Genomic DNA, 27,591 nt, shown 5'->3' with positions numbered 1-27,591 from the left:
TGCTGGATGTTCTGTGATGTCATCGTTCTTCACCTGCCAAACATAGACAGGAGACATCAATAAGTGTGAGTAAGTCTCAGGACGACTCATGGAGAGCCATGATAAATGCAGTTTAAATGGTCTACATATAAAAGAGCAGTGACATTTGGAGCAAAACTTTGAAGGTGAGCTTTATTTGTAAAATTAGCTTGTTTGTAACATTTGCTTTATGTTTTGTTTTTTTTGTTTTTTTTCATACAGTATAACGGTAAAATAATAACTGGAGCATACATGCTTATAGTCAGGGTGGCACATCACATAGACATCGTATCTTATTGCATCTTGGAATTCTCTTTACAACTACAACACACATGTACACACAAACATGTATTACCTTATAAAGAAGATAAAGATATAAAAAGAACAAATAAAAAAGCATTAACAAACAAAGCCTGAATGTTTTAAAAAAAATGCTCCCACGAAGCTGAAGATATAAATACATAAACACTGAGAAAGCTGCGTATGCAACCCTGGAGACGACATCATCAGTCGATACCATGCTGTAATTACACTTTTACCTCAGCTGTTATCAAACATGTCACCTCACAGCCAGGTGAGGCAGACACTAAAGCAAAGTCACACATGTTCACACTTTTATGATTGCAGAGACTGACTCTGCACATGTGACTGTGGTGACATCATGTTAAATGACATCATGGTGTGAATCACCTAAGAAACCAGAGCCACCTCACGGGGGAAGACAGCCTGTCTCTTAGAGTTTATATATTTTCTTGTGTTGCTGATGAGGCAGTCATATCTGTGCTTGTGTTTGTATGTGTGTGTGTGTGTGTGTGTGTGTGTATACCATGGCAGTGGATGTCTCATGTGGTTGATTCTCGTCTTGAGAATTACTGCTGGAAGCTTGAGGTAAGGCATTGTCTTTGTCCAGGTCAGGAGATGGTAGCACATCACTGCAGAAAGACAAAGGCCAGGAATTTGACAAACATGATGTAGTCTACTGACACGTTGTTCAGTCTGATAGTTCTAAGATGTGTAGTTTATCAAAAAATACACCAGAGGGAGCAAGTGAGGAGGAATTCATCATGTGGCTTCAGTTTAAATCATGACACTGCACCAGCATGGCCCAGAAAACATGCTGTACTATTGTAATTTCTTAATCATTAATGTCATCAATAAAGCAAAGAAAATGCTCATTTCTATTAGTCAGCTCCAGGTAGGAAGAACTGTCAAATCACCAGTAAAAGAAAATCAAATATTTCAGTTGGGTCAGAAAAAAAGCTTGTTTGTGTGCACTCAAAGCTTGTCTATTCAGTGAGCCATAAAGGCAATCCACCCACAGGGGAGTGTTTCACTAAAGCTTCGCTTGAAATGTGGCATAATGTGTTGGAGTGGAGGGTGAGGTCCATTCGGACAAACTTTTATGAGCAACAAAGAAAGGAAGAAACAAGGCTTAGATACAGTGATTCAGCCTCACACACAGACACCAGTCCTAACGTAATTCCTGTGATCCACTATGACACAACAAATGACATGAACATAAAATGTAAATCTGTGTGGAGGATAGTGACATCTGGCAAGTTTTTTTTCTCTGTCTCAGTCTGATAACCAGGTCACTTTTGGCCTTAACCCTGCACAGTCTGTGCTTTAATTGCAGACACACATGTAAATGACCACAAAAAAGCACATAGATCGAATCCACACACACACACAGACACATTTTTCTTGGTGCACATCTAAATGTAGGTTTTTCTTTTATGGACAAGTTTACATTAAGATAAAACTGACATGAAGCCAAAGAAAAAGTCACTCACCCCTCAAGGACGTCACTACTTCCTGGTTCTCCCTGGGGTCCTGAGGCAGCATTCTCAATCACCGCGGCAACCACGCAACCAGCCTCCATGATGCTGTTTTGCTGCAACAGCCCGCTGTAGAGAAACGTGAGTGGGGGGGGGGGGGGGGGAGAGGGAAGGAGAGACAATAAGGCTGGGTGAGTAAGAGAGCAGGGAATGGGAGGACGAGTCCGAAGATAAAAAGCCGCCAGACGTTAACCCACTTGAGGCTGCAGTGTGCGCAACTCTCAAGGCTACAATCCACTGAGCCAAGACTGTAATCTGGGATGACATCATGCTACAGAGTCAGAGGCTGCTTCGGTGATATAGCATGTCAGGCTGTAAATTTATCAGATAGTTTCACAAGAATATCAGCTTTATTTTCCGATAGTACTGACAAATATGCTTAAAAACACACTTCCATCCTCCTCACAGAAGAGTCCCATCTGTCACCACAGCTTGGAGTCCATAGAAAACATTTCCTAATGTAGAGTTATTATTTTCACTTCAAATTTCTTTTACCGGTTTGTTGTTCGCAGGCACACTACAATATTATGTCTGGATTTGAGTTATTTTTGTCCATCCTCATTGAAGCCAGATGTTTAATCTGGCTCATTAGCCTCCTGGTGTTTAGCTCTTTAAACTGCCTTTCTCAAAATGCAAATCAATGCCATCTATGTATAGAAGACAAACACAAGCTGAAGTTCACAGTGTTTGAAATGCATATTTGAAGAGAAAGCAATTATTGGCATATCTAACAGAAAAGAGAAAATAAAGAAGACGCTGGGTCTTTTGACAGTAACGAAGGGGTGAAGTTAACTGGTGTAGTCAAATTTTACAATAAATAAGAGCTCTAACACTTAAAATTGAAAAGAAATCTTGAAATGTGTATATCATTTTTTAGAACAGCTGAGATCATGAATGGTGAATGGATGAGAATTCAATTCAATTCAATTCAATTCAATTCAATTCAATTCAATTCAATTCAATTCAACTTTATTTATATAGCGTCAAATCACGGCAATGCCATCTCAAGACGCTTTACAGACAGAGAAGAAAACATAATGAAGGCCAATTCATAATAGCCTATATAAGGAAACCAACAGATTGAGTTGAGTCCAACTCAATCTCCCATCCTGAGCAAGCACACTGGCAACAGTGGGAAGGAAAAAACTCCCTTTTAACAGGAAGGAAACCTCCGGCAGAACCCGGCTCAGGACAGGCAGCCATCTGCCTCTGCTGTGTGGGGGGAAGAGGACAGAAAGACAACAGACAACAGGAACTGCTACTCCCGGCCAGGGAGACCTGCTGAGACAGGAGACATACATGTTAATGATGCAACACTGTTATGGGGGGGGGGGGGGGGGGGGGGGTAAAAGAAAGAGATAAAGAGAAAAAGAAAGAAGCTCAGTGTATCAGGAAATGTCCCTCAGCAGTCTAAACCTATAGCAGCATAACTAACGGATGCTAACCATCCCTAGCTATAGGACTTATCAAAAAGATAAGTCTTCAGCCTAGTCTTAAAGGTGGGGAGGGTGTCTGCTTCCCTAACACTAACTGGGAGCTTATTCCATAAGAGAGGGGCCTGATAACCGAAGGCTCTGCCTCCTGCTCGGCTCTTTGAGACTCTAGGAACCACAAGTAAGCCTGCAGTCTGCGAACGAAGTACTCTGCTTGGTATATAAGGAACTATGAGGTCTTTGATATATAGTGGTGCCTGGTTGTGGAGGGCTTTATATGTCAGGAGAAGGATTTTAAATTCTATTCTAGACCAAAGGACAGGTCAGGGTCAAATATTACTCCAAGGTTTCTCACTGTAGCACTGGAAGCTAAAGTAATGCCATCCAAGTTCATTACAAAACTGGAAAATTTAGCTCTGAGTTTTTCAGATCCAATGAGAATTACTTCAGTCTTATCTGAGTTTAAGAGGAGAAAATTTCTAGACATCCAAGTCTTTATGTCTATGAGACAATTTTGTAGCCTATTGGGCTGATTTGTTTCATCTGGTTTAAAGGATAAGTATAGTTGAGTATCATCTGCATAACAATGAAAGTTTATTCCATGCTGTCTAATAATTTTGCCTAAAGGGAGCATATATAGCGTGAAGAGTATTGGTCCAAGTACAGAACCTTGAGGAACTCCATGACTTACTGTAGTTTGGGAGGAGGACTTGTCATTTACATGAACGAACTGAAGTCTATCAGATAAATATGATTTAAACCAGCTTAACGCTGTACCTGTAATTCCAATCACCTGTTCTAGTCTTTGTAGCAGAATGTTATGATTGACTGTATCAAATGCAGCACTAAGATCAAGCAAGATAAGAAGAGAAAGCAACTGAGTCTCCTCAGTTTCTGATGGATTACAGAGTTTTCTTTTTCTTTTTCTTTGTTTGTTTTCTTTTGTTATTTGTGTTTGAAAGTAGGAAGTGTCCTGGTTAGACCTCTCTGATGAGGTAACACATAAGCAGAGACTACTAATCAATGGTAATTTCTGATATTGGCTGGCCTTTTGCTCTTTCATTGATTCCACTATGACTCTTTGTCTTGTAATTTATTTTGAAAACAAACATAAGGAATGTCCTTATTAAGCATAAGTTGACTCATCTTTCACAACATTCACATGAGCATCCTCGAAATGTGTGCAGGTGTTTAGTGTTAAACAGTGTCATAAGGGCATTTGGGCTTGAAAAAGGGCCTCTCTCAGGCTACATATAACACTGCAAAGATCCCTCCAGTTTATACAGACATGTTTACTTCACCCAAAAAGAGTTCTGCTAATCTACACCAAAAGGTTCGCACTAATGAGTAGCCCGTTAGTCCTGAATGACTGCTGCTGTAGTAGCAGTTTCCCACCAGCCCCTCTGGCCCAGAACCCCACTGAGCTGCTGTTAACAGACTTCCACAAAGCCCCCTGACTCAGCAGAATGTGAACATGCAGACGGGAACGCGGACCAGGTCGAACATTTATCCACATCTCATGCTGTATCTCCTCTCTAATAGACAATGCAACCTTGGCAGAGGAGAGTGAATGCATGTCACTGGCAGCAAATTAATTTACTGGTTAGAAGTTACGTAAAGTCCTGCTCTGTAAGGGTCACTGGGGGAAAACATTCAAGTTAAGTCATATAAACGCAAAAGCAGTGAGTTTCTGCGAGAATTGCGATAACGTTTCTTGGCACAAAGAACAAAAGTAATGACAGAATTGTTTTCCTTATACTATTTTTTTCAGTATTTTGAATATCTGCTAATAAGGGACAGAAATTAATTTTGGCGGCATGTGTTACAGATGAAAAACGCTGCAAGGTACACAGCAGAGCACCTGACCTTGGTGATTGTACCACATCTGCCACAGAGTTTTTTGTTTTTTTTTTCCTTTTCAAGTGAAGGAACATGTTGTACTGCACATTGCACAGACTTGCTAGCTGTGTGTTTTATAGCATGATGGAAGATTCACTTGCTCCAGTTTTCATTTAAAAGCATTAGCCTATGAGCTACATGAGCCTGTGCTATACCAAACAATTACCAGAAAGACTGAGTATTTTGGAAATTACTCAGACATGGTAAGCTAAAAAAAAACAAATGTGGCTTTTTTTTTTTTTTTTTTAATCTTAAAAGTCATGCTTTTTCTGTAGGTTAGTTTACCAATATAAACAGCACATGATGCAGCATCATAGGTGAACAAACAGAACATTGTTCTCTACTAGTTACCACAAAATCTCTTACAGAAGTTTTATAATTAGAAACAATGGAAAAGCTGCTTTCACTGCTGCATCAGTCATTGGAGAAGTATCAAAGAAAACTTGCCAGAATCTATGAATAACGACCCCTCCCTCCACTTCCCCCCTCTACCTGTCATAGTTAATGGGAGTGGAGCAGCTCTGATGTCAGGAGACAGAAACTGCAAACACTGAAAGACAGTAGCATGTATTTGATGGCCTACATGGCATTTTCAAGGAAAATAGAGCAGCCTACACAGTCTTACATTGTCTTCATGAGATTAGTATCAGTGGGTGTGTGGACACAAGAAAAATGGCCGCCTATATGTAGCTACAAACACTGAGCAGAAAATGAGTCAGAAGTACTTTGTCAAACGGGAAAGAGAAGATGAAATATAGCCGGGAACAGAGGAAATACATAAGCTGACCTTCCATCTTTTCCATCACAATGATGCTAATACTGTTTATTTGAGGATTTTGAATCTGTAGAGATAAGTAGAAAATTGCAAATATGTCCAAATATCTAAGTTGTGCTTATAACATTTTAATAAGATAACCATCAGGAGTGGAAAGGTGTGGTCTGTCATATAGGAGCAAGGATTTTTATTTTCTGTCTATGGGAAAATTGGCACATAATGTACACACTGATTGTTATACCATATATCTCAACGTTTCATAATACCATCTCTGTAAAAATGTTTACAGCCACTCCAGAGACAAGTTGGGACATACAGTTTAGGCCAACCTGCATCCTTTAACCTTTAAAGTCAATCAGTTGGTCTGAAATGTGAAGCCAATGCCAGCGAGCAGTGTCCTTTACAAATTGTATTTGTCTGATAAAGCAATTACGTGAGAATGTAAAAAATGTTCATTTAAACACTAAAATAAAAATCTATACTGTTTCCAAATGATGTGTCATGTTGGCTGGATGTATGGATGGTTGTAGAAGGTTAAAACAATGAGTCCTCACCATTAGTTTGCTGTTCTGAAACCAGAAAAGTTGCACATACACCACCTCAAAGTTCCACCATTGCCTTAAACATGCCCTGATGTCTGTGGTCTTATGAGCAATTACATGTTGCAAACATGCCTTGTGGTTTTGTTCCCATATTTCTGTGACATCAGGTGTCTTAGGAAAACTAATATTAGGACAAGAACACATTTGTTTCTAGCTGCTTTGGCTGTTTTCTCTTCCCTACATCCTAAGTGATGTAGCTCCTCAGCCGCTGCATTCAGCAGCTCTGTTTGTCTGTCACTCTGTGTGTGAGGTGTGTTGTGTGCAGCAGGTTCTCTGGCTTGTTATTGCTGCAGACAATATGAGTGAAAAGCATTTAGATGGACTCAAAAGAGTAAAAAAAAAAAAACATAACAATGAGTTGATGGATGCTTAAAAGCTCTACCAACAACTAAAGTTATGTGCAAAGTTTGGTGACAATCAGTGAAATGTCATGACAGACTCTTTTCACATGCATGCAGCCATTAGGAAAAAAAAATCCATTATATCAGTTTTATGGACACCTGTAAAGTGTTTTCATTTGTCTGTAGATCCCAAAGGTAAAACTGCAGCTCCTGTTGTCAACCAGGAGAGAGTTGGTTTTGTGCTCTCATTCTAAGCTATGGATTGCAGTCAACACAAGTGAGAGATGCAGTACCGAAAGCCCACTGGTTGCCATGGTAACCCCTCTACCATCCATCGTGACTTGATGCTCCTCCAGACTGAGGATGAAGAAGCAACAAGGAGCCAAAAGAAGTCCCAGAGGAGCCTTTGACCAGGAGCTTTGACACATTGTCAGCCAGTCTGTGTTAGGCGGTGTGACTGTTGCTGCACTGCGCTGCAGGGGATCAAGCAGCGGGCCAGTCGCGGCTATAAGAGTAAACTCTGCCATTGTTGATGGAGCTGTGTAACTCGTGTCACCTCATGGGTGGTGGGGGAGGTGATGAGGATAGCATCGGAGGTCATTTGATGCTATAATCTTCTCAAAATCTACCAGAGTTAGATTATTTCATTCCACACCAAGGCAATGTGGCGGCTCAGTCTTTGAATCAGCGATCCCTGATGAAGGCCGGAGCGCGAGTGAACAGCAGGCCGACTTAGATTCAAATATTTAATCAACAAGCTGATCTGTCACTGACGTCCCAAGCTTTGTGGTGAGATAGAAGCCTTAAAGAGCAAATATAATCCCTCTAAAACAGACAGAATGATGGCCTAAAAATAGTGAATCTGAGAAAATCTTATTGTGTAAGACAAATATTTTGGGAACATGACAATGATTCTTAGGAATCTAAATATACCAGAATGCCAACTTAATACTGAGGTCCTCAGGAATCTAAGGTTGCACTTGTCGAGTACAATCATCAACAGCTCTACAACAACTCCAGCGGAGAAGCAGCTCATCTCTGTGGTTGATGAGGCTGTGCTGGACTGTAGCTCTGGAATGCATTACATCATAAAATACCAAATGTGTTTTTTTTACGTTGAGCCCCCCCCCCCCCCCCCCCCAAACCTCCACATGTATAGTCTGTTTTGCTGTTCTGAAGCAGGCTTTTGTGACCTTTATGGATAAACACACTGATCATTTTACCAGCTGATTATTTTCCCAGTTAATCACTCTGTTTATAAAATGATTAGCCCCCCCCCCCATCTCTCTCGCTCCAAAAGTTGGCTGAATCCATCATCACATAAATTATTTACTTTTCCAACCTTATTCCATTAATAATTTCAGCTCAGTGTTAATTATCCAGTCTGCACCTGTTATTTGATGCTCCACACACAAAAAACTATGCAAACATTTGTTAACTTGTTCGTAGATTGTTGTCTGAATTCACTGATTAATCCTTTAATGTATTACAATACAATAAGTGAAGAAGTAAATGAACTTCTAAAAATCTCAGAAATATGTTTATATTTTGTCTCTAAAAACTAAGATTTCTAGGTGTTCTGTTTGCTGTAGCACAAACAGAACCAAATATTAACACTTCAGAAAATAGAAATTCCATAGATCACTATGGGGAAAAAAAACATTACTAATAAAATTTCATTTAGCCAGATTACACTTTTGCTTTGCTCCTAATCCTTGGTAGTGATTTAAAGGTGAAAGAAAATGTCTGAAACAATTAGGCTACCCTTACCCTAAAGATAAGCTTTTTATTTTCTCTCCAAATATTAAATATGTATATGCCCTATGCATATTCAGTATACAATCATATAATGCCAATGATAATAACGAAAATAAATATTTAATTGACATAATAAAGAATCCAAATAAACATTATTTGGATTAGGATCTTTATTTGTATTTACCTTACTTATTGTTTTTCCATATGTTTTATTTGTCCTATGTTAACCTGTTCTCTGGTCTAAATGGTTCTGATCCAGCAAAGTTGGCGCTTGTTTGCAAGGCTGTTGCACAGTATTGCACAATGCATTTGCACTTGATCACAGCTCTTTATCGTTATGCGACCAGACGATCACACACATGCGGGGGGGGGGGGCACACAATTATCTAAGGCCTCCTTTATTTTCACAACATGCGATGTAATAAAACGCGCAGTGCAGTCCTATACACAGGCAGAAGATCCACTGGGGAAAGTTTACCACCAGTGTACTCTGACCTGTTGGGCCTGGCACATCGCAGTCAGCTACGTACCACACACACACGGGCACAAGCACCCACACAATCATTTGTCATCAACAACGTGCACTGCCTGATCAGCTGGAAAATGTTGGATCTGTGATCACACCTTCAGAAAAAGCGCCAGCAGTTCCAACACCAGTGTGGTTATGTCTGTACAGTCAGTGCACAAGCAGCCTACCTGTAACTGTGTAGTGCTCCACTCTGCTGCCACCTCTATGCTGCACAGCGCTGAGCTTCTCGACGAGGAAACATGTTGTCAGCATCGCAGTGCAGGAACGCGCGGCTCGGACACACACAGGGCCCACGGTGGAATCATCTGAGGTAGGTGTTTCTGGGATGAATAACCCCGATCGGGTGCGGCATCGCACGGGCAGTTTTGGAGGTCTTTCCGGGGAGCTGCGACTGAGTCACTGCGAGCTGAGAGGCTTGCGCTCTGCGCAAGGAGCGCGCACCACTGAACCGATGGCGTGCCCGCGCGCCTGGGATGTTTTAGCCCTCCAGGCTTCCCGGACCTCTTCAAAGTCAAGGACCTACATATAAGATAGGCGTGAGGGTAAGCAAGCATGGACAGTACAATGTGATGATATTCTCCAGCTCGAGGAACCGCAATTGAGCGGTGTTAGGTAATGCTTGGTACAGAATTACATAACCCTGTAATGTAGGTGGGTGGTAACAGTGAGAGGAGTGAAGACTGCTCATCCCTCATCTTGGATTTATTCATTGAACCATAAAATACTAAAGTCGGGGTTTTTTATGCTTGTGTTCTTTGGTTTAACTAGTCTCTATGTGTACTGAATTTTTCTTTCAATTTCATTCGTGCCTTTTATTTATTTAGTTTGTTATTATCTGCATAATTTTCAAATATGTGCAGTTCAGAGGGAGTATTTAAAGGATGGCAACCCCCAAAAACACATGACTTAACTGGAAAACTGTCATTTCTCTCACCTTGCTATGTCCAATCCATATATCTTATAACAACCATGTCAGACAAAACAAGCAAATCCAGATGTTCTTCCTACATTTGCATCCTAATGACCAAGAGTGTGAGGACTGTGCTTGCCAAAAGGCATACAAAGGTCTATTGAAAAGTCATATTTCCATCATTATCTGAGATCTCAAGTGCTTATTTTAAGTCTTCTAATAAATTCATTTAATTGATAATGGTCACACCTAAGCTAACAGGGGATCACTGCATATTTTGGATACAACTAGCTTATGAATGGCAAACCCTCTCCCTGGACATGGACATGCTTCATTCTCAGCCTGGGTCTGGTTTGTAGATACTGCATGTGAATTACTGTCCAGTGTGAGATGCACTTGCTTAGCAATTCATGCTCTCGTGATCCATTGGCATTTATTAGTATAGAAAACTTATTTGCTTCATGGGCAGCTTATGTACATTTTTGGCATGCATCTGTGAAGCAAAGTGGAATATAATTATAATCATGTGAAGCCAATATTTACACAACATGTTATACACATGTCATGGATTTTTGCAAACTTGTGGCTCCTGCTTGTGAGAAATTGTTTTGGAGTTTGTCCTGAACATATTCAACGGTCTTTTTACTTTCTTCTGTTCATGTATGATGATTTTGATTATAGAATTCCATAGAAAACTACAACCTAAGTAAATGAGGCCTTTTCAGAATCTGCAGCAATGCATTGTAACACAACTATGATTTGGGCTAATGGACAGATACACAGAAATATGCAGAAAGTAGATTGTGATCTCCATTTGTTGTAAAATGTAGTTATTTGGGTTTGATTTTATGCACCTACAAATAGCCACAGGTTCATGTGGACTCAGTCCTGTCAGCAACATTAGTTTAGTACTTTAACTTCTATGAGTTCTGCAGAAGCTCATGCCAGCTGGTTTCTTGATCATGGATTAATGGACTGCAATTAAGCTTTCAAACAAAAAGGTTACTCTGTCATTTCATCCAAACACCAAAACACAACTTCTGTGGTTCATTTCTGCAGACTGGTCAGATGCCTTGCACAAGCAGTATAATAAATAACTTATTACCGGTGTTTGTTGCAGTTCAAAATGCCAGGTTTGAATATAATCAGAGAAGCTGCTGGAAACCACATTTACAGCAATATGTAGCTCGTATCTACGTTTTCTTTACATCCACATGACCTGATAGACCATGGTGAATAAAAAAGTTTCTTACTTCTTAAAGCTTTATCATCCACAAAGTAAAGCTTTGTTGATTATGCCACAAAGTTTACTTGTTATGAATCTGTGAAGAATGAAGCATTAGGGTTTACTGCTAATTTCCATGCATGGTGCGACCACTGACTTGGTTGAGCTTTTCCAGCTTGAGTTGTGTAATGTTGCTGCACCTTGAGTGTATTCCAGAGATAATGTGGTTTTTGCAGCTAGTAGACAACAGAGACAGCTACAGCTTCCTCGTCATTATCTTACATTTATCATGAAGTTGATCATTTAACCCTTTATCAGGCAAGTGACAATTTTTTATCACTTTGTTTTCTTTCATTTTCACCATAAAACAAATCCTTTTTTTTTTTTTTTTTTTTAATGTAACAACAGAATGGAGGTCTTGGTACATATCAAAAGGACAATTTTAGGTTAAAATTTCTAATTTCAAGGTATTTCATTGAGTGCCCTATAAAGATTAAGGTTCTCTGACTGAGGGCTTTCTTGGGGAATATATTTTCATTACAACCTTCAAACAACCTTCATTTAAAAGAAAATAAAACATGAATGAAAACTAAACTGTGTTTCTTCACTGATTTTTCAATTTAGTGAGGAAGCACTTAAACAGTACTTGAACGAGGAAGAGCAGTCGTCTTTCAACTGGAAAGTTGCGAGATCGATTCCAGTCTTCCCCTGACTATGTGCCAAAGTGTCCGATGTACCTATTGGGGTATGAGTGTGTGTGTGTATTCTCATTCCCATATGTAAGATAAAGAGGTCTGCTAAAAGACTGTAGAATTCTTTGGAGCTGATACGAGTAGCATAAAGATTTGAAACAATTTGCTTTGTGTAAATAATGATTGTGATGATTTAATGTAATCTCATTATTCCTCTCATTCTGTATGCAAATCATCCTGTGACATCACCTGGCTGGGATTGGCTCCATCTCACCATACCTTCTTCTTCTGCTTCGCTGATTTGCTGCCCTCAATGGCTGTCATACGCATCTCACCCCAGTATAAAAGGAGGTGCAACTTTTTATTCATTGGCTGCTTTTTCTGAAGACAACTTGTCCACTTAGAGACTGGATGGTTGCCTTGAAGACATTTTGCTGACTGTAAGAGTGTTTTGTGGATTTTGTGTGGTGACTGGTGGAGGTTGGGCTTAGATTTAATATGACTTTTCTGTTTTCTGTGTTGTTAGTGGCTATTCTTGTGTTTGTAGGAGTTTGTTTTGTTTTATTTAATTAATTAGTTTGAGCTGCACCACCCACCCTTCCCTCCTGTTTGTCCAGTTGGTTGTCTTGTGTGACAATAAATCCCCCAGAACTCCTATTTCCATCTGGCACCTTTTTATTTTATTTTGCATCCTTCTCTCTAGGGAGACAAGTTGTAGCAATGATGTAAGAAACACAGTACTATAGATTGGTTTATATCTCACCACTCTATTTTGAGAAATAATTGCATATTATGTAAGGAATATGTTATATGTCAAATGAATTTGTCACCTTTTAGATTAGGTTTTTTTTTTTTTTTACTTCCATTTCATGTATTTCTGCTAATAAAGTGATTTCTAATATACCTTATATCTTCATTTACTCTCAGCAAGAAAAAAATTAACATATCAAGGTACAACTTAAATGTTACTTTTGTTTTTGTTTTCTTCTTCAGTCAATATCTGTGTAATATGGCCATTTGAAGTTGCTGTAAAACAGGATGTCTGACCTTAAAAAAATGTCATTAAAAACAGTTGGAATGGGAATAATCACCAAATGCTAGTATCTGCTTTGAAATCTAGGCCAAGTGGCGTCAAAGTGTTACATGTTTGACCAGCGGGTTAACTGCCTTTTTCATTTTCCTCAGGTGAATACAGATGGTTGCTCATTTGTTTGCTTTCTAGCCTGCCTGGAGGGAATTTGAACAAAGGGACAAAGGTCAAAACTTCATCTTCTCAGGTTATTTGCTTTCCTCATTGTGACACGGCCACCACACAGTTCATTCTTTTAAAAAGTAAGTGGAGATGCCATCATAGATGTCACTTGAAAAGCATGCCTTTGAATAAAGTCTTTTATCTCCTTTGTTCCAAATTATAATGCATTTGTCCGATAAAACTGCAAATTCAAATGATATCAGTCAGCTTTCGTCATCTAAAGAAAAAAGAAAAAGTGAAACTTGGCACTTCTGTGCTGCTCTGGCTGGTGTGTCCTAGAATATATTTTTTAAAAAGCCCCTGACCTGATTAAGACGCCCTCCATCGGCTCACTACATTCCCCGCTTTCTGGCCTACACTTACACCCTGTGTCCAGCATGTGAACTGCACCTCCATATTCCAGTCTCAAGACAAAACCCACACAACAAAATTCAACCTCTTTTGATTTTTTTATTATATCAAAATACAAAAATTTGAGAGGAAAATTTTGTATGGGTCTAAGCATTAAAATGATAATGGTGACATGAATACAACACTGCTTTCATATTCTCACAGACATGCCATAGATAGAGCATAGATCATGTGCTAGGCCCATGTCTACGTCATGATGAGCCACCAGGAGTGAGCCTGTGCATTTTCCCTAAAAAGGCTTGTGATGGCGACTGTTGCTGTACATCCAGGCCAGTTCGGTAACAGGCTAGTGTGTTTTTACATCATAGTTCATTCAGGTTTCTGCTTACCCAAAAACTGAAAAAAAAGAAAAGAAACTTGATTCATGGCAGCTGAACATGAAGAGTAAGTAAGACATGATCTTAGACAAAACAGATTTCACTTGACAGCAGTGGCAAACAAGAGAAAAAAAAAAAGTAATACAAATATTATACATAAGGCTTTGGTACAGCACCATACAGTATGAGTTAATTGCTTACAAAAAGTTAAGTGAAGCGTTACATGATGCGGTGACAGAAAAAAAAAGGTAATTAAAATAAAAAAAGTAACAGAAATCAGATACATCAGATTATCAGTTTATAAAAGAGAAACAAGTAAAAAAAAAATGCTCTGAAATATTTACATATGAACATAATGAAGACAGATTATGCACAAAAATAGAAACATATAATACAGAATGTAAACATGTGATGTACAGCACAGAGTTCAGTGGATGGAAGCGAAATGAACTGTGGTAAAAATTTTCTTCCTTGAAGCACTACTTGGTTTGCTTGAATATGAGCATTAGCTAAAACAGTCAACGATGTAGTGCTTATTGTAGCCTACGATAATTATACATTCTAGTTTCCCAGTGCTGGTACACATGAAAAAACAGAGAATATAGAAAATACTACATACTTCTAGCTTCCGTCCAATAACAACCAGCTCAGATGGCCGTGAATGATTGCTAGATAGGAGTTTTTGTATTGTCTCTACATGCAAGATTAATACAATAAGAAATCAAATCAGTTCTACGTATCATCCTACCAGCAACTAGTGATGCACTAAAAGCTGTAAGCAGAAAAAACTGAGAGGAAAATAACAAAAAATGAAAACTTAGCTAACAGTACATCCAAAGCAGCCCTCTTAAAAACTGTACATGTTTCTGTTGAAATATGCGAGGAAAACAAAATGCCTGGAAAACCACATCCATCTGTAAAAAATCAGCGGGGAGGATGTATGAGCTTTTCCAATACCTTTCTGCCAGGAGAAGAAATACAAAGGTGGACTGCTCATGGCTATACTGTACAGTACTAACAGGAATTCTTCCTTCTAAAAAGGTGGTGGGACGACGTGAGGCGCATCTGCAGTAGTGTGCTTGAAAAAGTGCTGTTAACCAAAGACCTACAGGAAGTGTGTAGAAAAATCCTGACAATGCTCTCAGCTTCTTCTTCTTCGTGTGTCCTGTGGCAAGAACTAATCTAAGTCAGGTTACGTTTCCCCTTTTAGGCTGGGTTAATATTCTCAGTATCATCACAAATATACCTTAGAGAGGGTACCTTGGAAGCACAGACAGACATTGCAAACACACTATAGAAAACAGGTCATTTTGAGTTCATTTCAATGTCACAAGTCTATTATTTGAGGTTATACGTCTACTTTGCAGTATTGTCTATCACTGTTGTCACACTGTAATGATAAGGACCTATAGTGGCTAAAGGAGCTGGTTTAGCTCAAACACACAAGGCTGAAAAAGTTGCTTCTGGAAACGGAAAAAAAAAAAAAAAAAAAAAAAGAAATCTTCAGATCTCTATTCTACAGCACCACAAAGTTAAACATAGCACCGAGTCGTAATGTTCAAAGCAACTATGCCCTAACACACTTTTCTTCATCAAACTAATGTAAACACAATTTCCTCCACAGCACGTTTTGTACATGACTACAGCATGTCCGTTACTCTTAGAAAAAGAACATTTCTTTCCTTTTATTTGCTTTGGACACGTGAAGGCGAAGAGATCTGGAGTGAATCTACATGTGTGCTCATGAACGGGCAAAATACAGTATTACTTTGTTCCAGAAATATAATAGAGGGCAACACATTTCTGCTTCTAAAGCTTTCCCCAATGGGCATCCACATACTATACATCAGAGAAAATACTACTCAACTTGTGCAGCCAGCGGGCTATGGCAATTATACACTGTACGGTACTAACATTAAGTTTTCTTTTCTTTTGAGATAAAATAATGTCTGCTAAAGTATGACAAATTAGGCACCTTAAAATGTTTTTAAAACATTATCCACTTAAAGCCGTACTGTAAGCAAATACTTTGATATATAATCTAATTTTCTTTTTACTTGGGATCCTTCCCATCTTTTCATACATCCTCATACGAGAAGGTTCTTCCTGTAGAACATGGTTTATCTTTACAAATACAATACACACCATGTACAGTACATAACAAATATAGATTTTTTTTTCCCCTCGTATTTTACACGAAACCAATTTGTTAAAGTAGAATATGCGCTTTGAAGCTCACATTCAGGCAATCGTCGTTTTCTCACCTGCCTAAAGATTTCATTCACGTGGATATTTAGTGGAAAACCTCTGATTTGTTGGTAGGAGATGGAACTCTGTTTGATATGTTTTTTGAGTGATTGAATTAGCCTTAGCAACACAATGAAAAATATCATTACTGTAGCCAACAGAGCAAAAGGGAACTTGGCTCAGAATCTGTGTGTGACTGCGTACAGAAATTTGGACTTAAATGTGCCAACTGGTCGTCTCATCAATCGCAGCTGCGCTATAAGCAATGTAAATGGGTCATTCAATGCACTGTAACCTGGGACATTCATTTCCTGTACAGCAAAACATACATTCATTATCGGTTAGTGTTGAAAAAATTAACAAACATACAGAAGTAGCTAGCAAATAATATACAGTTAAAGATAAACAGTCAGGGTGGCCATTTGTTTGGATATGTCCCATTGCTTGTTCACGGCTCTCTGAAGCAGTCCCATTCTAACTGCATCATCATCATCATCATCAACATCCCCACTGTGCCAGTGTCTTCTATTTGCATGTACAATGCTTGTGTTTTCCTGCCTTTTTTATTTTTTTTATTTTTTCCTATTTAAACATCTGTATTCTTCATGTTGGTGCTGTTCTGTTACTTATACATTTGAAGCAGTTAACCCACATTTCAAATAAACTAAAGAGTTATGCATCCTCTGTAAGCATATCCTCCAATGTGTCCTTGGCAGAAAAAGTAAAACAACACACAATACCGGAGTCTCCCACTCCCTAGAGACAAATATGAGAAGGCGAAGGAAAAAGGCAGTTTATGTTAGAAAAAAAAAAGGCAAAAATGGAGAGAAAAAAAAAGGCACTCGGAGATGTGCCGCAATTCACAAATGATTCCTTCGTAATGAAATACATACATACAATTCCCAATTTGTCATGTCGCTCCTCATTCCAACCACGGCTGAGCATTAAAGTCCCAAATTAGTTTTTAAGAGATCTCATGAAGGCTATGATCTTTGTCTTAATGATATGCTGCAACAGTGAGTGTAAACACACCGAGCTATCAAGCACTAATGTTAAGACACTCTCTAACGGTTGGCATTGGATCACAAATCAAAGTAAACACATTATGCCAGTAATACCAATAATTAAATGATCTAAATTAGATAACGTTTAGGCCATATTATCCATTTGAATGAGTGTTGACTGATATAAACCTTTTTATCCATACGTTTCATATGTAAAAAGGTCAAGTACATACAGTATACCACAAGAATTACAGCAACTCTGCGTTTACTCTGAGGTATATTTTGTGGTAAGAACCCTGTATTTAAATACTGACGCTATTTGTAATGTAGGAAAGGTACACTGAAGTCCCTGTACAAGGACGCACCAGGCTTAACAGTACGCTGTATCACTGAAAAACCTAAAGATATGGACCCATCCCACCCCCAAAGAGCAGTGTGTGAAAAATCTTCAATGTGTTGTGACATACTCAACCAACACATTTTATTACTGTAAGAGGAAGCTTAATTCCCTTGTTTTTCTATTTATATACATTATATATTTTCAGAGCATTTTCAAGTGGAATTCCTTAGAGAGGAGTTTTGGGAAAAACTCAGAAAAGTCATAGTTCTTGTCTTCAGATGAGATTTCCAACCCCGGAGTCATCGGCGTGTTGGTTCCCGCTCCCCAAACACAGATCAACTTGTAGAGATTATAAGAAACATGTTTGTTTGTTACTGTGGCGGAGCAGCGAGGGCCGACTTGAGGTTTTGTCAGGAGGGGCCAGCTTAGTCGAGTCCAATGGCTTGGTGAGTATCCGGGTCAGTGTAGAGTCCCATAGTTAGGGCCCTCAGAGTCTGCACTGGCCAGAATGCCTGTCTGGTCCTCCTCAGACTGCCTGCGGTGCAGGAAGGAGGTCAAATAGTGGTAGGGGTTCTTCTTGTTTTGCCTTTTCCTCTTTCTGTGGAGGCTGAGATCCTCTCCCTCTTGGGTTGTCTGAGATTGCTGCAGGGTCTGAGAGGGAGACACATCTGCAAGAGGAATAAAGAATCATTTGTAACATCAATCTTTTGTCTCTCGTTTCTCCGATCGTCAGACGAACCTGTTCTCCTTGTGGATGATGTGTTGTTATTGTTGTTGGCAGCCACACCCTTGGCTTTAGTAATACAGTGGTGTAACAGTGCTGGTAAGCTCTCAGACCCGGCAGTATCACTAGACGCACCTAGAGGTTCCCTGAAAAGACGAGAGACAGCACAGCATATATTGTTTTGCATTAATCCCACAGTTGTGTTTGGTCACGTTTCAGTGAAAACACAGAAACGGCACTTTCATTGCTACTTCCAGTAGGGAGATGCTATCGCATGATTGGATGAGTTCTTGAAGCTCTACTGAGAGCTGTTTCTCTAAGATGATGAAATTCCAAACTCTATCTGCTTTGATGGATGGTAAAAGTTAGATGAAGGAAAGACAAAGAGGAGAAAACACGAGAAGAGAAAGAAATTGAAAGAAAGAATAGTTGACAGAAGGTGGAAGTGGATTTGGTGGAATTATTATTGTTCTCAAACAATCACAACATTAAAGACCCGGTCCAAGATTGAAATATATTAAAAAAAAAAAAAAAAAAAAAAAAAATTCAGTAATTGAAATTTGATCTAAATTCTTTTTTGTTTCGTAACAAAAGCATAACAATTTAGAGAGTAACTCGGGTTCCTGCACACATTCAGGTTTGGGTCTTTAAATAGTGACTGCTTCAGAAATACAGGAATTATTGATCTCTTTGCTGTATAAAACTCATAAAATGAAAATAATTTCTGGAACTGTTAAATTACTGTTCCTGCAAGCAGATTATCTTGAAAATTTCCAATGCTCCATTGTTAGGTAGACTGTAGGTCAGGGGTCGGCAACCTTTGACAAACGCCTCATGATTATATTTACTGGGATTTATTTAAAAAGGCTTAAATTTATGATTAACGTCTGTCGACATTCTATTGAACCCACATTCACAGACTTTACACGGAGAGGTCTGTAAGCTGCAGTACAACAGAGGGTGCAGTAACATCTAACCCAGGGGTTTCCAGCTCTGGTCCTCAGGGGCGACAATGCTGCAGGTTTTCCACGTATTCCTGTTCCAACACACCTGACTCAAATGTATCAGTCACTGTGCAGAACTTTATTGGCTGCTGGATCAAATTAATGTGAGCCAGGTGTGTCGAAAAAAAGGGATATATCAAAAACCTGCAAGACATTGGCCCTCGAGGACTGACTTCAGAGCAAATTTAGCCCAGCTAGACAGTATTAACTTAAAGAGACTGTTTTTTTCTGGCTTTGGAGGACCGGAGCTGGTCACTCCTGATCTAACGTAAAAAGCATGTCTTGTAAAATGTACTAAGGGCAACGTGATATTTCAGATCATAAGAAAATAAAAGGAGGCTTTCTTTATCATTTGTTTGCACTTGGACATCAGTCACACCAAATTGTTAATTTATACAAAACAATTTGAACATCCCTGTGAAAGAAAATGTAACAACTTATTTTGTCATTTTACATCAGTCTCTTCAGACCAAGCAGGAGTTTACCTGCAGGGAGCGGAAAGGAATACTGAATGCCTCCTTGTGAATATGTCCATGTGACATTACCTGTTTAAAGGGGCAACTTTTCCAAAATGGGCAACTATGTCAGAAGCACACATTGGGGTAGTAACTTTTCCCAACAGTTCTGATGTGAACAACTTTAAAAATAAAACTGCATGTCTTTATTTGAATTTAGACGTGTACTATTTTTACCTTTGGATATCTTTCCTTAGTGGTTTTCATTTTTGTAAAAAAAAAAAAAAAAAAAAGTGTGGATCCAGCTGATACTAGAGCGCCCTCTGTTGGAGCTTACATCACATCTAACTATCAGATAGCGTCTTACAAACTTTAGTATTTTTTTCTGACTACATTCTGACATTCAAAGTATCACTGACATTAATTCTGCTTTTTTTTTTTTTTTTTAAAGTAAAACATTAAGGAGGAAGTTTTCCCCTGGTAGATTTATGAACTATGTCTGAATGAATCGGTCGGTGAGAGGATGTGTACAAATTATTCTCCTGCAACTCCACAATTATCATGAATGAGTTAGCAAAGTTGTTTTATTATTTAGTTAATAAGCTGACCTTAACAGAAAAGGTTGCAGACCCCTTCAGGTAGGTACACGTACTATTTATCTGTTTGCTCAGTTTGCTAATATTAGCTGTAAACTGCAAAAAGGACATGAAGTTGTTTCTTATACCTTAACTATTTTCATTTCATGAGTGATACATGCTGAGTTAAATGGAAACAATCAATGTCTAACCAGCACAAAATAATCATATCCAAATAAGTATCTTCCTTTTTACAGTCTGTCTTATCAGCAGCATTACCTCATAATGAAAAGTCTGGTTTTGTTGTCTATCGCTCGTGAAAAGATGCAACAGAATTAATCTCAAAAACTCTTAACACTTAAGTTCAGCTCTATGAAGTTCAGCGTCGGCTCTATGAGCAAATACAAGCAGCTTCAAAATCTGACGTAATGCTCTTATTAAGTCAAGCTGTGCCAAACGTGCTGTTTCAAAAGGCATAGGAACACAAAGCTTTAGAGACGCTGTCCATCATTTGTCACTGTGGAGAGAGAGATCGAGAGCCATTAGCAGAGAGGGGCAGACAAATCTGAGAATTGCAACAGTCCTGGACAGATTAAGGACATTTCCATTTTCAAATGAACTGTGTGCAGCGTCCACAGTGTGTTGAAAAAATATAGTACATTTCCAGAGACATAAACACTATACAGCACACTTTCAGAAACATGAACACTGCGTACAGAGGCTTCACCATGCTGACAGGAGGAGATGGCAGGAAGAGGAAATGGCCGTTAAAGAACAAGTCACATGACAGGAAGAGGAAATGGCCATTAAAAAACAGTCACATGACAGAAAAACGAAAGCACTTAGGACAACAGATGTAACAAAGAATTTAGTTTGAGAACTGTTGTTATTTGTTTGGTCGAAGAGAGAAGTTTAGAGAATGCATGCATGGCATTTTGCACATGGAACAAAACTTTAAAGGGGAATACTCCAGTCTATCATTCATGTGCGTCCTCTTTTGATTCAAGGCTTTTTTTTTTCTTTTTCTTTTTTTGTGTGCAGGGAGACATGTCTGTATTCAAACAATGAAAAAGACAAAATCAAATACTTTTCCACAGTCCAAAACCACTCCTCAGGCTTGCACACAAGCCTCATTACTGTAGCCTACGCCACAGCAGGCTGATTCTGCCTTGGAACTGTATTGACAAATGTGTCTTGCAGTCATTATTACCATTAGTTGTACTTCACTTGAATCCTGCACAGAGGCACAACCCAAAGCGATTCCCCTTTAAAGGAGAGAGTGATTAGAGCCCTCCCCCTGCTGACCCCTCCCCTCTCAGACATGGGTCCGACCCTTACCTATTGCGGCGTAGGGGACCGGGTCACAACAACGCTGCCCAGATAGCTGAGATCAATCAAAAACAAATCAGGTAAGACCCTTACCCTCTATAAAGCAGCAGCCCTATAAGCTACTTTCCCTTAAAGGCCAGTGATAGTGCAGGAGCAAGTCTCTGCCTCATTGTTTAGCTTACATAAGACTGTAGCTTCTAGGGTTGTAAGATGGGTGTCAGGGGCTCAGGAGTGTGCACTGTAAAGAAGTTCTATGGGGCATACATAAAGAAGTCTCAGCCATGCAGGTGAGAATGCATTGTGTCTAAATATCTACCTTTGTGCCCAATTATTGATCTAAATTTTATGATGTAAGAGACTAAATGTGTTGTATGACTCCCTGTTAACCAATTCCCTGAAAAACAAAGATTTCCAAGAATATTATTCTTTATTCTAATGCATCCAATGTAAAAGATGAAAGATGTATGATATTGTTTTCAAAGACGTTTGGTTAAGCTAAAATAAATCCTGGACAAATATATATGTTTTCTTATCAATACATCAAAAACAACTACTTTATGTTGCGAAGTTGGTGCTAACTCTTTATTGTTCTCCAGAAAAACATTTAATCTTCCTAGTTGTTTGTGTTTAACAGCATACTGTGTGTCTGCATATACATATATGTATATATCTCTCTCTCTCTATATATATATATATGTATATTTCTCTCTCTATATATATATATATATATATATATATATATATATATATATATATATATATATATATATATATATATATATATATATATATATATATATATGCAGACACACAGTATGCTATTAAACACAAACAACTAGGAAGATTAAATGTTTTTCTGGAGAACAATAAGACAAAATCAAATACTTTTTCTGGAGAACAATAAAGAGTTAGCACCAACTTCGCAACATAAAGTAGTTGTTTTTGATGTATTGATAAGAAAACATATATATTTGTCCAGGATTTATTTTAGCTTAACCAAACGTCTTTGTGTGTGTGTGTGTGTGTGTGTGTGTGTGTGCGTGTATTTATATAATCTTTGATCTTTTTCAAATTGTAAAAAAAATGAATAAAGAGACAAATCATATGTCCTGGCAAAGGGTGACACAAATAAAACTGAAGCATTACTTGTTTGTTATCAATTAAGTCACTAGTTACAGCTTATATATTTAAGGGGTGATCTATTAAGTTAAAACATGTTAGATACAGAATCAAAATACAACAGCCTTATTCAATTATACTATTAAATATTTAATAGGTCAGACTTAGTTTAGATCAAACTGTAGAAAACACATTTAATGTTTGATATTTTTTAAAGTGCTAAACAAAAGATATTTTCAAAAACACTAATCTTGCTTGTTTTTAGCAGCTGTAAGTTATTGCTTTAAATGTGACCTTTTTTTAAGTTTACTAGCATTTGCATTTATAGTCCATATTTTAAGATTAAATGTACAATATCAAATGAGAAATACAAAAATATTGTATGTCTAAAATCCTACTGAGCCATTAAATTCCCAAAGTTAAAGTTCTTTTTTTATGGACTGGCACAGTGTGTGCTAAATGCAATTACATGCCTTCTGCATATTAAAGTAAATATGCATCTTAATTATTCCTAAATGGAAACATCGAGGTAAAAGTGTGGGAAATTTGGAAAAGAGAACAGACGAGGAGGACAAGTCTCCTCCTTAAAAAAAGTTTATGACTATTCTCTACTGGAAAGGATCACCTACCCTGAGGCTGATATCTGGAGCTGGGAGGGCTCTGAGGGTAGCATCTCCTCCTCTGTCCTTCTCTGGGATGGCCTCTGCCCGAAAACATCCCTGCCCTCTGGAGGGGGAGAAGGGGACTGGGAGGGATAACTGGCTGCAGTGGAGGCATAGGACATGTGGGCGTGGTAACTGGGACTGGGCTGCTTGGCGCCCTGAGTGGGAGAGGTGGTCAGAGAGGACCTTCGGGAGAAACTGACACCAGACGAGGGCTGCAGGGTGATCTCAGGCATCTCCAGAGACCGAGAGGTGCGGAGGATGCTAGGGCGTGGGGGGGGACGCACTAAAATATCAGGGGAACCTGGCTGGGTGCTAAGTGGGCTTTGGGAGAGTGGAGAGAGACGGGAGGGCTGGAGTACTAGCGGGGGTAGGCTGGGGTCTGCCCGGCGCCCTGCCCTCGGGCTGAGCCAGGACTGAGGGCTACTACTGGGGGCTGTGCTTGGGCTCCCTGCGCGGGCTGCCGGGTCAGGGTAAGGCAACACTGGTACACCCACACCGTGGGCTGTGTGTCTGAGCTGGCCGAGACTCTGGGCCTGTTGCATAGCTAAACGCCTAACCGGAGGCCCTAAGGACCTGTCTCTGCCTGGGGGAGCCACTGGGACTTCCAGCTGTAGGAGTCCGGGGCTTGTTGGATCCTTTAGAGGAGGGAGGTGCAGGCGACTAGAAGGTAAAGAGTGAGGAGGGTATGGGGGTGGGTCAGGGAGGTCCTGGGGATGATGTAGGTGATGGTGAGGTGGGTATATGAACCGTGGACCCTCTAGACCCAGGAAGGGCAGCTCATGAGGCTGCCAGCTTTCAGGTGAGCGGGAAGGAGGGCTGTGTGTGTGAGACAGAGAATGGCCCGAGGCAGTGTACTGATGGTGCTCCATCTCTCCACTCTCCTCAGGGATTGAGGGGTAACCAAAGGGTCCCTCAGCGGTGCCTGGGGGCGAGGACAAAGCAGAACTGCGCGGGCTGATGTCAGGCATGTAGAATGGTGGTGGAATCCCTGATTCAGCACGACTGCCTAGATACCCATAGAATGGGCCCTGGGGAAAGCCCCTGTAGCGGGAGGATGGGGCCTGCCCTGAGGCGTGAAGAGCACTGCTTTCTGCAAAGCTCATACCTTCCATCGGCCTGTGTAGGCGGGGGCTGTAGGTGGGGGGCTGCGTTGAATCCAGGCTGGAGGACGTTGGGGACAGCTGGGGCCGCAGTGTGGGCATGATGGGCGGCAGAGGCCCAGGGTCAATATCATTCTCCTCATCAGACTGCCGGAACTCAGGGTACATGTCAGACTCTTCTGCGAAGGGGAAGCCCTGGATGCGGCGGGGAGGTGGGCTGGTGTCCATGACGAAGCGCCCATCAGGGCCACGACTTATTAGCTCAATGGGCGTGGTGACCTCTGCCTCATGTTTGGACACACTGTATTTCTTGCTGGCTATGGCACGCTTGGTTTTCTTATAGAAGGAGAGCTCTTTGTCTTTTTCTCTCTGAGGGCTGGGCAGCTTTCTGACATACAGGCCTGGTCCGTGGGAACCCTCCGATGAAAGAGAGCGGGGTCGAGATGGAGGGGAGCTCTCCGGACTTATCTTACCCGACGATAACCTAAAACATTGCAGAGACAATGCACATGCTTAATCTGATGCAAAGCAGTTCAAAACAAAGGGCGAATAATTTGTTTAAAGAAAAAAAACAAACAACAACTCTGCTGCTTTAAATAAATAGAGATGATTGCAGTTACTTCACAGATGGTACAATACAAAGCCCAAGCACTTGATCAAGGCAGCCATATTGAAAAACATGATAATGGCCAGTTTAAGGTGGACACAAGATCTTTTTAGGAAATAAACCAAACAAGTATGATGGGATGAGAGGGGAAACAATGTAACCATGACGTTGCACCATAGATCTATTGAATCTACATCTTCTCAAGCAAATAGGAGACCAAATTCCATGTGCGACACCAGATGGAGGAAAGCAGATTACTGATAACCAGGCCTCATTTGCCCACACCAGGAGCAGCATAGTCAACATTTACTGCTATGTGTCAGTGAATGCATCATAAATAAAGCCCCAAATTGTTCATACTTCTGCTAAATTTTGATGTATATGGGATTTTTATTGGGCAATTTTTTTCTTTCTGAAATAAAATAAGTCATGGGAGTGGCTTAAAATGGTAAAACTAGAAAATAAAGTAATACTTTACTAAATACTAAAGTTTGTATTATTATTGGCATAATTTTTTTTCCTTTAAAACATTGCTGATAAATTATATAAATCATATAAACTGAAAGGCATCCTTGTCATCACTTTGAATCTTAGTCCCACCTAAGTCACATTTGGACTCTAACAGGGGAACTTAAAATCCATTAAAGCTCTCTCTTTGTTTATTTTTTTCCTTAGAGTCTGTGGATTTACTATTTATTTTTGAGACTGACAGAAAACCGTTTAAATTACTGTATACCTACACAGAAATAAGATATGTTGTTGGTACCTTACAATGAGCAATTTCTATAAAAATATACCACCAGTCACCCCCCTCACCTCTCCATCATATTGCTCTTTTGCCACGTTATTACAGCAGCTCAAGCAGGACAAAACTAAGTCTGGCTCTACAGCTAACCTTGTGGTTGTGGGATCAACTGCGTGAGTAGAAAAAAAGAGAAAAAAAAAAGGTTTTACTTTATTTTTACTTGGTATTGAAAGTTTCATGTAACTGTGTCCCACTCAGTTTCTGTTTCATGAGTTTATGACTAAGTGCTTTCACCAAGGCCTGGTGAGTTTTAACATATCTCATGGAAGAACTTCTTGCTTTGCATATGTGGATATGTGCAGCGTTCACCGTGACTTGTTGCCACCAAGTGCATCAAGATGAACTTAGTCTCTATGTTTTAAGAGAAAAATTGGGGCATTCTTCTGAAGAAATTGACCTTAAGACATTTTACACCTCCCAACAAGACAATGACCTAAAACATCCTGCCAAAGTGCTCATGAAATGGTTTACTGAAAAAAGATGTAGAGTGCCACAGACTTAATCCGGGCTTTTGTCGCATCCAGAATCTTTCAAGGGAACTGAAGACCAAAATGTCTCCTGCCATTTATGAAAATTATTTTTTAGCCAAACAAAACCTACTGTTTGAAAACATGTTTATAATAAATAAAAAATATTTGATGGGTATGGCTTAATTTGGGCCTTATTGCAAACTATGAGTGCATATACATAGTACTGTAATGCACATGCAACGGAGCAAATACAATAAACTCCCTGTATGGTTTGTGAACGTCTGTGCATGCAAATATGCCAGGACTACTGTAGGTTCTGCTATCACTACCCAGTCATTTCTATACAATGCATTAACCATGCAGCCAAGCCAGTGCAGTGCAGCACACTTTATTTTTTGGTGCAGGCAGGCACTCACAGGGGGCTGGCCGGCGGGGGCAAGAAACTGCTCCTGGCAGGCTCGTCCCAGCAGGGCTCTACCCCTGGCAAGGGAGTGAGAGGAGGCCTGCGATGGGAGACAAACAACATGGGCCTGGTTTATCTCTAACTAAGACTTATGTGTAAACTCCCTGACCTGCCTGGACCATTTCATAAAGACAGACAAAAGTGATCCGATACTGATCATTTACATTTATCTAAAGTCACAAGCATTTCCCTCTGAATGGGATTCACACACATAATTACCAGAAATGAGCTTTTTTTTTTTTTTTTTTTTTTTTTTTTAAATGCAGTCATATGTGTACACAAGAGTTACAGACAGACAAATACACACGGAGAGCTGATACTGTACAAAAAAGCAGCACCATTAAACACAGAGGATCATGCAGGAAGCACACAGCGATTGAAGTTAAAGATACAGATGGATCAAAAATCAATACAAACACAGCAGCTGGGGAACTCTGGGTAAAATGCTTTAAATGCTGACTTTGCAGCTTTGAGCTTGACTTATTTTTGCCCATGTTCTGCTAGAGGTTGCCACTGTACACATTCTTGCATACACTCCAAGAAGCTTTCTTTTTTATTTACATGTCATTTACCCCTCTATTGTCAACATGTCTCAGTTTTAAAGGGCAGAGGAGAAAGCATGCCTTGCACAATAATTAGATCCACTGACTTTAATTGTAAATATCATTGACATTTACTTCTAAA

General features: G+C 39.7%; 1 protein-coding gene across 1 annotated transcript in view; it reads right to left on the bottom strand.

Annotated features, from left to right (window-relative positions):
* Positions 1-18,050: 18,050 nt before the first annotated feature.
* igsf9ba (immunoglobulin superfamily, member 9Ba) overlaps positions 18,051-27,591 on the bottom strand; it is a gene marked incomplete at both ends in the record, with an annotated part of 67,793 nt that continues 58,252 nt past the window's right edge. The window contains 4 exons of the mRNA XM_079245775.1: positions 18,051-18,259; positions 18,331-18,461; positions 23,427-25,046; positions 26,861-26,947. Of these exons, the coding sequence (XP_079101901.1) occupies positions 18,051-18,259; positions 18,331-18,461; positions 23,427-25,046; positions 26,861-26,947 (2,047 nt within the window). The remainder of the gene's footprint in view (positions 18,260-18,330; positions 18,462-23,426; positions 25,047-26,860; positions 26,948-27,591) is intronic.

The sequence above is a fragment of the Telmatherina bonti genome (genome assembly GCF_933228915.1).
Source record: "Telmatherina bonti genome assembly, chromosome: 9".
Classification (NCBI taxonomy): Eukaryota; Metazoa; Chordata; class Actinopteri; order Atheriniformes; family Telmatherinidae; genus Telmatherina; species Telmatherina bonti.
The sequence above is the reverse complement of the archived record's forward strand: the minus strand, read 5'-3'. Positions and strand labels throughout refer to the sequence as shown.